The 16,711-nt window shown below is 44.4% G+C and overlaps 1 protein-coding gene across 2 annotated transcripts in view; it reads right to left on the reverse strand.

Annotated features, from left to right (window-relative positions):
• LOC130930365 (kinesin-1 heavy chain) overlaps positions 1-16,711 on the reverse strand; it is a 43,513-nt gene that overhangs the window by 12,721 nt on the left and 14,081 nt on the right. For both annotated transcript variants that reach the window (XM_057858268.1, XM_057858267.1), the window contains exons 2-11: positions 6,993-7,080; positions 6,848-6,921; positions 6,666-6,770; positions 6,541-6,589; positions 6,315-6,370; positions 6,157-6,244; positions 5,949-6,073; positions 5,780-5,884; positions 1,406-1,551; positions 1,184-1,332 (exon numbers count right to left, since the gene is read on the reverse strand). In XM_057858268.1, coding sequence (XP_057714251.1) covers positions 1,184-1,332; positions 1,406-1,551; positions 5,780-5,884; positions 5,949-6,073; positions 6,157-6,244; positions 6,315-6,370; positions 6,541-6,589; positions 6,666-6,770; positions 6,848-6,921; positions 6,993-7,080 — 985 coding nt within the window. The remainder of the gene's footprint in view (positions 1-1,183; positions 1,333-1,405; positions 1,552-5,779; positions 5,885-5,948; positions 6,074-6,156; positions 6,245-6,314; positions 6,371-6,540; positions 6,590-6,665; positions 6,771-6,847; positions 6,922-6,992; positions 7,081-16,711) is intronic.

Raw genomic sequence — 16,711 nt, forward strand, 5'->3', positions numbered from 1 at the left:
GAACACCAAATTAATTTTTATACAGAAACGACCACGGAAAGCTTTTCTCTGACTGTGAGCATTTTTTAGGCGATCTTTTTGAGCTCTCCATCTCCGTACATTACACTCTGTGACACCATATTTCACAGCCGCTTTGCAGTTGTTTGAAGACACCGCCTCATTTATCACCATCAACTTGAAGTTTGCGTCATAACTTCTCCTCAGCTGCCGGTGTTCTGCCAAAATATGCTACATCGGCGAAACGTCCTACATTAGTCGAATTTGACACCTAAATTACTACCGTGCGCTCTAAACTTGTTTTGTTTAGATGCATACAGGAATAACGTACTAAAGAAATGCCTGCAGAAAATACTTAAATGTAGTTATATCAAATAAGGACGGTTTAAATACGCTACGTGACTAATGTGGTCAACTGCTTCAAAGCTAACACAAAAAAACACAATGGTTAAAAGTATGAGAGGGTAATACATGCAAAAAGTATCTTTGAGGCTGTGAAGAGGTTCTAAATAACTAAATAAAAACAAAAATAGTGAGTACTCACCGCTTCCAACCGATGTGCGCATGCGTGTGAATGCATACGCAAGCGCCCTGAGCATTGTGTAGGACGTTTCGCCGCGTAGTAAGGAATGGCCGAACACCTGTTAATCTGGCCAATCTTCGACCCACTTTTCTCCAAAGTGTCGCGAAGTTTCTCCATTTTTGGTTATCTCTTCTATTACCGGTATTTTCTTCTCTTTTCCTTCTTACCACTTTCTTCTTCGTGTCAGGGGTTCGCTTTGGCCGCCCGAGTCGCGTTCAGCATTCGATTCATTGATGACTGGCGCCATCCAGCGTCGTGAATGGGTATATGTCTAGGCCGCAGTTTTTTTTTTTTTTTTTTTTTTTTTTTAGGCCGCAGTTATAAGACGACCTCCTCTTTTTCAATCTTATTTCAGTGCAAAAAACATCGTCTTATATTCGGGCCAATACGGTATATTCAGATACAGTGGCATGTTCCAAAATTTACCATATTAGACAGAGGACAGGTAATGCTACTTAAGCATTTTATACCCTTACTATGTTAACTTGAAACCAAGGTAACAACTGAACCCCATTACATCCCTAATCAACAAACTGGGGAAATTATTGTAATGTTTGAAAGAGTTATAATGACTTCAAAAAGAACCATTGCCATTCATCTTACCATTCCTCCAGCGATTGAGCTCATTCTCCAACCAGGTGACGGTATTCCTTAGGGTCTTGTTCTTCTCTTTCTCCCGCTCGTACTTTTGCTTCCACTGCTCTGCTGTAAGCTCTATGTTCACTGTCACTGTGTTCTTGATGGTCTTTGCTCTGTGCAGGGCAAACATACACATTTAATAATAGCTTGCCAACTTGAAAAGCTATTCTTTTTATCCATCCCCACCTTTGTCCAAACATGAGGGTAGATTTGGTTTCAGCCTCGTTGTATGAGGAAGGCGAGCAACAGATGACAATTGTGGTGCGACAGTTGCCACCCAGTGAGTCCTGAAGAATACGTGTCATCTTGCTGTCTCGGTACGGGATGTAAGCCTTGACGGCACAAATAAAACAAAAATGAAGAAAAGATGCAGACTCGTGTATACTAGTGACTTAGGATTTAATATTCTAACTCATGAGTTGGGTCACTGGTAGCACAAGGATTTTTAACCAACTAACCTGGGACAGTTTGAGTTGCAACATAACAGCGGGGTTTTAAAGAGTAAGCTTAAAAAAAATGAAAGGAGCCTTACATCCAAAGTTTTGGGCTTTCCCCCCCCCAAAAAAGCAAGTATTTTTGAACGGGAGATGGCATTGTGGAGAATCACAAGGGCAGATAGAATAGCACAGCAATTACAGTCAGTCAAAGTGGTGGTGATGATTAAAAAAAAGTAGAAGCCTCATTTAATAGGAGTGGACCAGAGCACAAATGATTAGAATTGAACCACCTCTGCCTCTTCTGTTATACGGTTAAGAACTTTGTCATGTTAATTTTAACATCACTTGTGTAGTCGATGCTTTTATGTTAGCAACAGTTTGGCCTTTGGATCACATTACTCCAAATATAATTGATCTCAGTGGGAAATTTTGTTTTGTGGTTGACCCTCTTGGTTACACTGTATTCATTTCAGTGATTCATTTTGTACATATAAATCACATTTTATCTCAGAACAACATCACTGCTTTTCTTAAAAGTTTTTTTTTTTAAATGCTAATTAAGGTCAGGGGGTAGAGTATTTTTCCTGCCAATTATATCATATTTGCTTATGCAGCAAGACAGCTGTGAGGTCAGGATGAGGTGAAGGACAGTGAAGACATCAGACTACATCCTGCTGAGGTGGAGAAATGTAAATGCCAAAGATCACATTTTGAATTGGGATTGTGCAGGTTAACATGTTACACGATGCAGTGGTTGAATGCCATCGTTTCTGTCTTCCTAACACTATAATCTTCTGTATAGGCGCCTGTGCACCTTGGGGACATGTACTAAACTGACAACTGCCGCAAACAAACAATCAAAATGGAAAGGGTGAAATTCAAGAAACTATTGCCCTAAAAGAAGTTTGTCATCTATGGAGTATAACCGAACTGGGGATTTATAAATGCCGCAAGTCTGGATAATCATAGCAGACTTCTACACTGAGCGAAGCGTTTGCACATTGATCAATACTCTACAGCAGAAAATCCAAATAGATACCAGTAGCTATTGTATCAAGCAATACACTTTTTTTTTGTGTGTATGTAAAAGAATCTATTTAATCGGGACCCTTAAAGGAGTTGATATCAATTAAATCTTTTGAAATCGGTAATAATTAAAAAAAAAAAAAAAAAACACGTTATGACAAAGGTAAACAAAAGAATACATTCTGGGCCTATGTTAAAATCTCAGGCCCTGCCACTACCACAAAAAAAAAATTGAACACAATCAAAATAAAAAGTGCGACTTGTGTTAAGCGCACACATAAATGTCACAACAAATTTAGAAAAGAATAAATCATGACAATTCCCAGATACCACATAAAATGACTTATACAGTAGCTACTAGAGGTGGAAATCTTTGGGCACCTAACGATTCGATTACGATTCAGAGGCTACGATTCGATTGTAAATCGATTATTGATGACACTGCCCCCCCACCCCACCCCACCCCACCCCACCCCACCCCGCTATTAGCTGCTTTTAATGTTTTGTACATTAGTTACAAAAAAAAAAGCCTCGCAGGCTTAAATAAACAACTATTTCAGTATCAAGTTAACAGTTAAAAACAATAAATAATATACTCAAATCCCCATTCTATTAGCAGCTTTAAACTAAATTCAATTAATTTAATGTCGTGAATCAACTGTTAAAGTTGTTAAAATTGCGCCTGTTATTCCATAATTTCCCTTTTGTCTACTTTCGACATGTGAAAGTTTTAAAACTATTTTAAAGATAGATTGAAGTCAATATTGTACCGATTTAGGAGTATTTTAGATAAAAAGTTAGTTAGGTTTGCTTAGAAGGTTCGCTACAACAGCCTTGCAGGGAAGTCTACTGCTTTAAGTCCTAAATGATATTCGTCGGAATACCGATGAAGGCAAATCATCTGTTCTGTTACTATTGGATCTCAGCGCCGCATTCGACACGGTTGATCACAACATACTACTCAACAGATTGGAACAGTGGGTAGGGCTTATTGACACTATACTTCAGTGGTTCACATCCTATTTACGTGATAGGGATTTCTTTGTGAAACCATCAGTCAGAACGAACCAAATTCACGTGTGGAGTCCCTCAAGGGTAAATTCTTGGACCACTCTTATTTAACATCTATATGCTTCCCTTAGCTCAGATAATGGAACAGCATGACATCTCCTATCACGCCTATGCAGATGACACACAACTGTACATTTCTGTGTCCCCACATGATTATAGTCCCTTAGTCTTCCTGAGTAAATGCATTCATCAAATCAATGAATGGATGTGCCAGAATTTTCTCCAGTTAAATGTGGAGAAGACAGAGGTGATCATTTTTGGGCCAAAAAAGGAAAGGTCAAAGATAAGCAGGCAACTTAGCTCAATGTCACTTACAGCTACAAATCAAGTCAGAAACCTTGGCCTAATTATTGACTCAGACCTAAAATTTGATAGCCATCTAATGTCCGTCACTAAATCCGCTTATTACCACCTAAAAAATATAACCAGAATTAAGGGGCTTCTGAGTCAACAAGACATGGGAAAACTTATGCATGCATTCATTTTCAGCAGATTGGACTATTGCAACGGTATATTTACGGGTCTTGATAAAAAAATCAGTCAGGAAGCTGCAGCTAGTACAGAATGCTGCAGCCAGAGTCCTCACAAATACAAGGAAGCTGGACCACATTACACCGGTTTTGAAATCGCTACACTGGCTTCCAGTGAGTCAAAGGATAGACTATAAAATACTACTGCTCGTCTACAAAACACTAAATGGCCTTGGACCAAAATACATGCTTGATCTGTTAGATTCCTATGAGACATCTAGACCCCTAAGGTCGTCTGGAACCAGTCTTCTGCAAGTTCCAAGAACAAGAACCAAGCAGGGTGAGGCAGCATTTAGTTATTATGCTCCTCACCTCTGGAACAAGTTACCTGAACGTCTGAAGTATGCTCAAACTGTTAGCTCTTCTAAATCAGGGCTAAAAAACGCTTTTGTTTAGCACTGCATATCCATAACTGTCTATATATTGCAATCTACTTGCTTTCTATTCCTCTAGTGCTTATCTCCATTGCTGATTTCAATTATTATTAATAGTAGTAGTTTTTGTTTTATTTTTATTTATTTATTTTTATTCTATATGTTATTAAATGCGATTTTTATGTATAATTTTATTTCAGATTTTGATTGTCTTGGTTTTTACGTTGTATTGATTTAAATGTGATTTTTATGATCTTCATGTGATGTAAAGCATTTGAATTGCTTTGTGTTGAATTGTGCTATATAAATAAATTTGCCTTGCCTTTAAGATGGCGGCCGTTTACTAACGCCCGCATCTAGCTTTCTGTACATGTGCTGCTAACGCCACCGAGTCTATTTTGCATCTAGTCCTATATAAAAATGATATCTACCGTACCATTATGTGGACGTACTTTGTTACAGCTGTCGGCAGCAGTCAGGTATGTTGTTGTCTTTTTTATCTCGCGGCATGAGTTGAGCTAGACCCGTGAGTTGAGCATTTGCATTACCCAAGGGGCCGGGTAATGACAAGCATGATGTTTAGCTACTCTCGCTCCGTTCTTCATTGCGTCCCGAAGACCGCGCGGCGCGCTGAGTGTGTTTTACTTCCGCTTTACTTGACATATTTCAATAATCGGAATTTGGATGTTTGTGAATCATTCTCGAATCTTCCACGGGCGAATCGCGAATAATCTAAGAATCAGAAATTTCGCACACCTCTAGTAGCTACAAAAAGCAAGCGTCATGTTCATCTGAATTACAGGCACAGTTTGAACTTCCACTTCAAATTGGAATATATTGCATCACGTATACAAGATAATTATGCCTATAATTTTGACAAATAAAGTATACGTTAGTTACGAGGTATTTTGTTTTCGACTACTGCTTATTACCCATTATTTTAATTCCTAAATTTTTGGGTAAGAAAATTTAAAAATTATAGTAATTTTAATAGGCATCAGTTGCAGATTTTTGCAATTCACTTTGAGACTGGACCAAAGGGTTGAGAAAATTCAAGATATGCAAGATATTACACACAATGATTATTGTTGCAAAGCTAAGCGATGAAATCTAGGTACTCACTGTTCCTTCTGCCAGAGCAGAGATGACGTTGCCGAGGGATGACAGAGACTTGTTGATGTTCTTGGCTTCGTCTAGTACAGCTCCCTCCGCTCCCGTTTTGCTGACCTGAAGATAAACTAGCATTAGTGAGAGACACTAACATCGGGAGTTGTTCTAGGCTTCTCCGCACCTTTTCACTACCGGCCAGATCCACCAGGTACAATTTCCCACTCAGCTTCTGCTCTGTTTGGGTGTTCTCTTGCTTGACATTGATCAGGAAGATGCTGTGACTCCTGGAGCTGTGCTCATTCATGTCTAGGGAGGGAAGATGCCCACATAAGCACATCGGCTTTGAACCTCAATTTGTAGCTTAATGGGGAAATGACTCAATGCCTTACTTGTGACTGCTACATGTCTGTTGGATTTGCCTTCATCGATAGTGTCCATGACCTCGTCTGGACTGCAGACAAAGCGCTCGGTGCAACCCTGAGTACACAAAACCGGACCTTAAACAGGCACCCTCTGCCAGATTATCCATTTGCATGCTATATCTCACCTTCACATAGGGTACTCTGTTTTTGTCTTCGTGCACTGACAGGTTTGTCTTTGACACTGGAGGGGGAAAAAAAAAGATGTGAGGAAGAATTCCCGAGGTGGTGGAGATTGAAAGTCGTGTGAGTGGCGCCACTTCAAAAGTCCTACAGTGTCCTACATTTTTATTGCTATGCTTCTGAACGTCATCAAACCAGAGTGGAACATGATGGAAATTTTGGCCCACTTACCATCCAACAGGTCCCGGATCTTGTCTAAGTAAATTTCAAAATAGGAAACCTGCAAGCAGAAGAGGATAATGATTATTGTAAACCTCATTTCATCAAACATCAGAAATCTTTGTCTGGTTGCTCACTTTGATATGAAACTCCAGGTTCTCGTCCATTGAGTAGATGTAATTGAAGATGTCTTGCACTATCCTGGGGATGATGCCCATAGCGTCTGTGTCATGGAGATTCCCCTAAGGATCCACCAAAAGTTAAGGTCAGGCAGAAAAAGTTGAGACATTTATTAAGGCAATTATGTCTTCAAATTCACCTCCATGGTGTGTGTTTTCCCAGAGGACGTTTGGCCGTAGGCAAAAATCGTCCCGTTGTATCCCTCAAGAACATCTACAAAACAACACAAAAACATTTAAAAACAGAATTTTCATACCAACTTTAGTTTTTTATTAGTGGCTCACCTTTGACAATCTTTTGGGCGCAGGCATTGTACACTTGCTCCTGTGTCGTGCTGGACTGAAAGACTCGGTCAAACATATACGGCTTGCTCTGTAAAAAGAATTCAAAGAAACTGTGAAAAACAGAACTCTGTTATCAGAATGTCTCTTGACTTTTCTTTCTATAACGGACATTTTATTTCCTTTATTTTCTATATTTTAACATCCCTATCTGCCTGATGTTTCTCTTCAAGTCCCCAGAAAGTCAGGTCATTTTAATTTGTCTTTTAGGCCAACCAGCATTTTTTCAAACTAAGGTAAAACATAAATTCAGGGTAGGGTTTTTTTGAGGGGCGGCTGCATTTGCACGGTTAAAACACAGTTTTCGAGGCGGGTGTTCCAAGTGCAATATGATCATACAGATAGAATTAATCTCAAGTATGATGCCTTTAAATGTTTAAACTCTAAGCAGAGTCATCTTGAGTAAGATGGGTGGAGTTCCAAACATTGACCTAATGCCTAAAAATGCAGCTCTGTGCAGTGACATCACTGTGTGAATTACATGAGTCGTGTAATTCAGACATGACGTACTGTATGTCATGTAATACGACATACAGTACATAATGTTTTTTACACTACAAACTGACGCGAATGCAGCATGTCGTGTCAAAAATGGCAGCTTTGTATATAAATCACCACTAAACGGTGATGTGAATGTCAGCACTAAATGCAGAAACCAAATCGGACTGATGCACTCTGGTCTAAATGGGCCGTCTACATTAGCTATTAGCCTTTGTTGATTTATTCATGTTTCGACATTAAACATCCGTATCAAAAATCTTTAATGACAGACCTTCAAGTAATAATGTAGTTCTACCTTGCTACCCATTGTTTTAAGGTGATGTGCAAGACAGCTTGTAAGAGCTCATTATTCCTTGAAAGCCATCATTACAATGTGCTAGAAGTGTGGCAGCCGACAGTGATTGCTTTCAACATAAGAAGGGGAGACTGTGGCATGTAACCACAGCCACAGGGTAATGTTACGACGGCGTGACGTCACGGCCGTAAAGTGTGTTTTTGCGGGAAGAGTGCTGCGTTAGGAAGACGGCGACTTACAATAAACAGCAGTGAGCACACAGTCAGTTTCCGAGCGTTTTATTGAACATAACATTGGCGACGAAGATGGAGCTTCCACTCTCTCCTCTTCCTCCGTTCCTCGCCCTGCCTGGCGAGCCGCCAATCCCGTGGCCCCGCTGGTTGGAGTCCTTCGAGATTTTTATTGAAGCCATCGGGCTAGCCGGCGCTAGCGATGCGCGGAGGCGGGCAATGCTTATCCATAGCCTGGGCGGCGAGGGCCAACGCATCTTTCGGACCCTCGGACCGGCCACGACATTTACGGACTGTATTGCGCTGCTCTCCGGCCACTTCGCTGCTCCACAGAGCGTCATGGTGCGGCGGATTATTTTCCGACAGCGTCGCCAGCGGCCCGGTGAGTCGGTCCACCATTACGTCGCCGACCTCCGGGGCCTGGCCAGCGTCTGCAGGTTCGGAGATTTGGAGGACGAGATGATTAGAGACCAGCTAGCCGAACACACGACGGACCTTAAACTGCGGGAGAAGCTGTTTTTATCGCCAGACGACACGTCGCTGTCTAGAGCCGTGGAAATGGCCTTCCAACTTGAGTCAGCGGCCCTGCTAGCGTCCCAGCTAGCCGCCTCGGGCCCGGCTCCAGCCCTTCCCCACCTCGCCCCACATCTTTCTCCTTCTCATACGGTTGCTCTCGCGGCCCCACTCCCCGACACCGCCGCCCCTCTCGACGAGCTGGAGGTTAATGTCGCGGGACGTCGGGGCGCCACGACAGGACAACATTGTGGAAACTGCGGCTCCTCGTCACACCGCACACGTGCGCCCACGTGCCCGGCACTTGGTCAAAGATGCCAACGTTGTGGTAAGATGAACCACTTTTCTAGAGTCTGCCGCTCTGCTCCTGCACCTGCGAACCCCGGGCCCCGTCCACCCAACGCATCTGGCTCCACCACAATCCACTCGGTGGGCGCCATCACCAGGCCGTTCAAGTGGTGCACAGTCGAGCTGGACGGCGTGTGCCTGTCGCTGCTGCTGGACACCGCAGCCTCCAAGTCGCTCCTAAATGAGTCCACAGTCCGGCGACTCTTCCCTCGAATGACTGTTAAACCAGGTACAGAGGACCTATTTGGTTATGGACACACCAAGATCGACATGGTTGGCACTGCAACTTTTTCGGTGCGCTATGGCGCTAGGACCCTCCCGGCTTTCACCTTCCAGGTGTCCCGCAAGGGCGCCAACCTCCTCGGTTTCGACCTGTTCTGTGCTCTAGGCTTCTCCATTACAGACAACCTGGGTGCCAATATTCTAACTGTCGTCACACCCTGGTTGCACCGCTGGCCATCGCTGTTCACTGGGCTGGGCTGCCTCACTGCCTTCAACCACCAGCCACTCCTGAACCCAGAGGTGACCCCAGTCATCCAGCCTCTCCGCCGTCTGCCCCTCGCTCTACGTGATGATGTTTCAGCCGAGCTGCAGAAACTTCTGGACGCTGGCGTCATTGAACGGGTGGACGCTTCACCATGGATCTCCAACCTGGTGGTGGCACGGAAGAAGACGGGTGGCTTGCGCCCCTGCATCGACCTCAGGCAGGTGAACAAAGCCGTAATCCCTGATAAATATCCTCTGCCCACTTCAGAAGAGCTCTCCGCCAAGTTTCACGGCTCCTCAGTCTTCTCCAAGCTTGACCTCCGCCAGGGTTACCTGCAGGTTCCGCTGCATCCAGAAAGCCGCAACCTCACCGCTTTTGTGTCGCACATGGGCGTTTTCAGGTACACCCGCATGCCTTTTGGTCTTAGCTCCGCCCCCAGCTGCTTCCAAAAAATCATGACCACCATCTTTGCCGGCATACCTGGCGTTGTCGTGTACCTGGATGACATAGTGGTGCACGGTGCGACAGCAGCTTCACACGACGACCGCCTCTCCAGGGTGCTTGAGGTGCTCACCCGCCACAACCTCACGTTGAACGGGGAGAAATGCATCTTCTCCGCGCCTGTCATCGAGTTTGTGGGGTTTCGCCTGAACGCCGACGGCCTCAGCCCACTCCACTCAAACGTGGAAGCCATCCTGAGTCTGCCTGAGCCCTCCTGCCCTGCACAGTTGTCCTCATTCCTGGGCATGACTGCGTTCTACCTGCGTTTCCTTCCACACTACTCTGAGACCACGGCACCGCTACGCGCCCTCCTCAAGCAGGATGCTCCCTGGTCCTGGACACCCACGTGCTCCGCAGCAGTCCGCCTGTTGAAGACGCAGCTCACCTCCCCTCCAGTACTCGCGCACTTCGACCTCCGAAGCCCTACGCTGGTGACCTGTGACGCGTCCAACACGGCGATAGGGGCAGTCCTGTCCCAGCTGCACGGGGGGACCGAACGTCCCGTGGCGTTTGCCTCACGATCCCTGACTCCCACGGAGCAGAGGTATTCTGTAGGGGAGAGGGAAGCGCTAGCCTGCGTCTGGGCGTGCGAGCGGTGGCACATGTACCTTTACGGGCGGCACTTCACACTCCGGACCGACCATCAAGCACTCACAGCCCTCCTGGCCACGACAGGGTCGGGACACAAACCGCTGCGCCTGTACCGGTGGTCGGAGAGACTACAAGCCTACAACTTCACGACGGTGTTCACGCCCGGTAGAGATAATGTTGTGGCTGATCTGCTCTCCAGGGCCACGCCCAGCTCACCGCCTGACATCGCCCCGGACGGCTCGGAGTCAGAGCTAATCCTCATGCTGCACGAGCCCCTCCAAACAACTGTCTCCCTGCAGGAGCTCCAGGCGGCCTCCGCACAGGACCCTGTGCTCGTACAGCTCCGCACATTTATCCGAGAGGGCTGGCCTGCAAAGGTGCCAGAGGAGCTGGCGCCCTTCCACCGGGTCAGAGACGACCTTTCCTGCTGGAACGATGACTGCGTCGCCCGGGGGCTGTGCACGGTGATCCCCAGCTCCCTACGACAACGCATCCTGAACATGGCACACGACGGTCACCTGGGCATCGTGAGGGTGAAGCAGCGCTGCAGGAGCCTGGTTTGGTGGCCAGGCATAGATAGAGATATTGAAACGATGGTGAAGGACTGCACCGCCTGCCTTATCAGCGGTAAGACGGGCCCGCCCCCTACGCCGCCTTTGCAGCCCCTCCAATGGCCTGCGACGCCGTGGTCCCACATCCAGGTGGACATCTGTGGGGAGTTCCATGGCACTCCTCATCACCAGCGGTTCCTGTTGGTGGCCTACGACCTCCACTCCAAGTGGCCGGAGGTCCTCCCGGTGAGTTCTGTAACCACACAGCAAATCACTGACTTTCTTTCCTCCCTGTTTGCACGCTGGGGTGTTCCTGACGCCGTTACCACCGACAACGGGCCCCAGTTCATCTCAGCTGACTTCGCTGCCTTCACGGGGGAGAAAGGAATTAAACACATCAGGACGGCCCTGTACCACCCGCAGGCCAATGGTGGGGTAGAGAGGTTTAACCAGACCCTCAAGAACGGCCTGCGAGCGCATCTGGCCGAAGGTCTCCCATTCAGCACGGCACTGCAGAACACAGTACTGCACTACAGAGCTACGCCACATGCCACCACAGGTAGCTCCCCAGCCTTCCTGATGCTAGGACGGGAACTCCAACTTCCCATGGATCGACTGCGTCCTCCCAAGAGAGATTCTCCAGGCCCTCCAGCAGCAGGAACCTCTGTCGGCGACAAGGTGGCAGAGAATCAACGCCGTATGAAGCACCGCTACGACATGGCACGTCGGGTGAGAGGACACACACTGAAGGTGTCGGACTGGGTCCGTATCCGCCGGCCCCATCGGTCCCACAAGCTACTGTCTTTCTGGTCCTCACCCCAACAGATATTAGCACAGTTGGGCCCAGCTACGTTCCGCCTGGCTGACGGCTCCCGTTGGCATGCCAGCCGCCTTAGGCGCGTCAACCCGCCATCAGCACAAGAACTGGCCGCCGCGGCTGATCCTCGCCACACTGCGGGGGACTGGGATTTCCCTCCAGTAGCGCCGGGAATTCCACCCGAACCCGAGGCGCCGGGTGACGCCCTCGGACCGAGGCCCCGCCCTATTCGGGCTCGGCGTAAGCCCCCGTATCTCAGAGACTATGTCCTTCACTCACGTTTAGGTTAGCGCATAGCCTGTTATGTGGCAGAATAAACCACTTGGCTATGCGGGTAAACAGGTAGTCTACCCTGTTTACCCAGATAGGTTGGCCACGTTCCGGCCTTAATGTCGTGTTCTGTTAATATGTTTGAATGTTTTTGCACTTTGAAAAAAGGGGGGGGTGAATGTGGCATGTAACCACAGCCACAGGGTAATGTTACGACGGCGTGACGTCACGGCCGTAAAGTGTGTTTTTGCGGGAAGAGTGCTGCGTTAGGAAGACGGCGACTTACAATAAACAGCAGTGAGCACACAGTCAGTTTCCGAGCGTTTTATTGAACATAACAGAGACGTGTGTCAGGTAAAAATTACACCCCCTGCCCCACCATTGTAGAATACCAATACACACAGGTGCTATCTTGCATCTGAAACGATCCCTGTGCCAACTTTTGTTTAACACCTTGAAGTACCGAAAATTGTCACTAGAGGCTGGCTTTAAAAACGAACAAGCTTCAATAAGGCTTCAATATGAAACACCAAACATATCAAAATAAACCAAATTGAAGCCTGGTACAAACTTTGAATTTGGACTGCATGGCAACACTATTGCTTCATGGCAATTGTACAGAGGGTGATTTTTTTTTTATACCAGAATTGATAATATATAATTTGTCTTCAAAAAAAAAAAAAGCTGCATGAATGGATCATTGCACATCAACTAGTCAGTGTGAAAATTTATGTTATAAATGAGCTGAAAACAAAACGATACAAACGACAAAAACTGTCAACCAGATCTTCCATGCCAGATGTATTGCGCATGAAGTCCATCACAATACCTCTTCAAATACATTTCTGCTTGTTTTTACATCAATTGCTCTAACACAGTGGTTCTTAACCTTGCTAAAGGTAGCGAACCCCGCAAGTTTCACGTGTGGATTCACTGAGCCCTTCGGAACTACATAATAAAGCAATTTTTTTCCAAATTCAAAACCAATATATCTAAGCTAGCAAGCTAGTAATTTAGCAAATTCCCAATCAAAATTCTAATTTTCACAGCATGTTTTATAAACAAGTCAAAATTTTAGACTACGCTGCCCATTGGTCTGCTGTATTCCCTCATACCAAGTGCGAGTCGACCTTCCATTGAGAAAACCAGTTACTCCTCCCATCAAATCAAGGACTAGCGGTTTAAAGAAATGGTTTAAGCCTGTAAATTGGGAGCAAATCAGTCCAAAACCTGGTCTAAAAAGCCACTTTTTCCAAGATTTAATCAGCGTACGAAAATAGGACTCTGCATTTGTTTAACTTCGCCAAACCCCTTCGACTTACTCACCGAACCCAGGTTAAGAACCACTGCTCTAACATCTATCCATACCTGTACGAGTCATTATTGATATTGGCTCATTGCAATTCTTTGGTAGTGACAGATATTGATCTAAATTACTTCAAAAGATGATGATGGCAAATACGATCAGATTGACATCCAGCACCAGATATATTTGTGCCCCGCTAAGAAAACGCTTTTTGAATTTTTATCCAAATGTTCAGTATAAACAACACTGAGAGAAAGAGGGAATTAAGGGGCAGTTTACATGGCGACTCTGCGACAACTAGATGCAGTGATTATGTTGCAGAATGGCTTCGGCTTTAAATGGTGTCGGTGAAAACGGAAGGTGAAGATGCAAACCTTTGATTCCGGGCTTCAAAATGGAAGAATTCGATTGCGAGCCTTGCTCCGCAACCATATCAATGAAAATCTCTCGTGCCAGTGACGTCTGCACTCGCACAGTACTGCTACTAGACATTGAAACCAACAAACATGGCGGAACGTCGTCTTTAATTTACTGTTTTTATAATATTTTTTATATATAAATATGTTTAATGTTTCCATTTCTGTGCCTTTTGGAGAAAAGAAAAATGCCATTTTGGGAGTGGGCGGGTATGTTGTCTTCCAGGCTGAGGAGGTTGTTGTTGTCAAAGTGCATCATTGGATGTCACTTTGTAAATCTGCACTGCCCCCTAGGGCCTAGCATGAATACTACATTTTCACGCGGCATTGCGACATTGTTCGAATGGAGACGGAATCATATAAATGCAAATATGGAATTTGTTGTATTCTCGAAATGGCAGAGGTCACAACAGGTTATTGTTACAACACATTATTAGTAGTACATAACTTCCATTATTTTCACAGTGAAGTAGATAAATTATTTAAAAATAAATAAATAAATAAAACAAACAGCCGAATTAACAAATATTACACCATGTTGATCACGTAAATGTTTGGTGGGTTTTTACACTTTACAGGGCCAAATAGTTCTCCAATAAATGTTCCGTATAAACCGGTTTGCTTCTTGTTGAACAATATGTGCCGCACAATTTGCAGTTTTACAATGTAAACACAGCTTCCAGGATTTTGTGTATCCAAAGCACCTTCAGCTAACATACGTCTTTGATTGGCACCACGCCTTGTATAATCTCCGGTAAACAGGTGCTCGCATGTCAAGCACCGCTTGTCTTCTTAATAGGCTGATAATTCACTTCCTGTGTGTCAACCTGACGGCTGCCGACGTGCCGCACCACTATCAGCCACACCAGTCATCAGAGGCAAACAATAGCATGGCACCCATTTTGTCAACTCCTCATTGTCAATGCGACCACTGGCCTCATTACCTACACTTGCGTCTAATGGGAATACATGTTGACAATATGACAACAGGAAGAGGAAGCAGCTCATGTGAAAAGGTTTTTCTGATAACTTTGCTGGTGATCATGTTCAGCATGCACAATGGGAAGAAGCCTCCCTGGACTTTGTTGCTAGGCAGAACACAACTCGATAGCTCAGCTCTTCACAAAGGCCTTACCTGGATGCCACACCTACACAGATAACTTTTCCCTTACTCTACTCAGTGAGCTAGCAAAGCTCTAACAATACACCAAACCTTAGTACTGCATAATTTTGAAAATATACCTACTGTGATTGCAATTTTTCTGACCAATATTATGATTTGATTTGTAATTTTTGCATTTGATATATTTAAATGCAGAGCTTAATTTCTGAATCAGTGATTTAGTTACATTTACACCGTAACGACACAAAATAATTAACTTTAAAACATTATGGCCAACACTTTCAAAAACTACCCAGTGATTGAGTTATGGCTGTTATATTTTTAGTAAATAAATACCTTGATCGTCTATGGAAAAATATTTAATACATAAGAATTATATTTTTTAAGAAAATGAAAAGTCTGTATGACGCTTAAATATTGAAAATGAACGAAAATCTATTTAAATCCAGCTAACTATGCACAGAAGGCGAAATTGTTGTGCATATTAAGATTTCAAAAGGCCTCAAACTGTTACTCTGAAAGACATTGTTTTACCTGTATTTTTTCTAGTTTATTGCAAAGCACATATTTTTAAAAATCCACTTAATTGGCAGCTCAGTCTTTGTTTCTCAAGCAAATATGGTCACATAATCCAATGTGACACAAGTAACTAATGAAATGATAAGCAACATACTAAGCCCCATACATGATATATTACTAGTCACACACACACACACACACACACACACACACACACACACACACACACACACACACACACAAACACACACACACACAAAAAACAGGCTTGTCTGACATTTCATCGAGCAAATGAGTTGGAACAAAGTAGCAATTGCCCGTTTAATTCAAGAGCATGACCTAGGAAACCAAAATATCCAGTATGGACACATCCAGAAATAACACTTTCTGTCGTATTTTCCTAGAGGAAGCAGACTGAAAAGTGATGTGGCACTCTCTCACATCCTTGACTGAAACCCAGCGCAATAAATAGCATCCGATGATCAGAGGAACTAATTTATTCTCTAATCTGACTTGACTTTATGCTGCCGTGATTGGTCAACAGTTCAACTGTTGTACTTGTTCAAAGCAGACGCTTAAGCGAACACACACTATTTGGCTCCAGTCACAAGGCGCACTGCATATTGACACGACTGCAGGCTGTCAGCAACTGGCTGGGCTTGGCCATGCTGGGCCGGGCAATGCCTAAAAGGCACGGACTGCAAGCCTGCTATTATTCAGACGCCTTCAGACGACGTAGACAATTTTTCTTAAATCAACATAGCAGTTAAGTCTTTACATTTTTTTCATTCTACAGAGACAGCGAAACATTGTTTTACAGAATGACCCAGGGCCAACAATGCAGGTTGAAAACCCATTTCAGAAAGGTATGTGTAGAGAAAAAACATTAAAACCATGAAAATATATCTCCAAATTTTGTGTTCTTCTAGATTTTGTCAGACACAATACAAGGCCACTAGGCATGTGCTGGTATGAGATTTTGACGGTACGATAACCGTGAGCAAAAATACCGCGGTTTCACGGTATCACGGTATTGCAATTATAGCTCCAAAATTTTGAGATGTATGGGTTTAAAAAAAAACAAAACTTTTTTCCATTGAACAGGTTTTTTTTTCAGAACATATTTGCAAATTGGAACATGAATATAATGTGAAAATAAATTAATGTGAAAATAAATAAATTAACAAAAAATAA

Source organism: Corythoichthys intestinalis, chromosome 14 (genome assembly GCF_030265065.1).
Source record: "Corythoichthys intestinalis isolate RoL2023-P3 chromosome 14, ASM3026506v1, whole genome shotgun sequence".
Lineage (NCBI taxonomy): Eukaryota > Metazoa > Chordata > Actinopteri > Syngnathiformes > Syngnathidae > Corythoichthys > Corythoichthys intestinalis.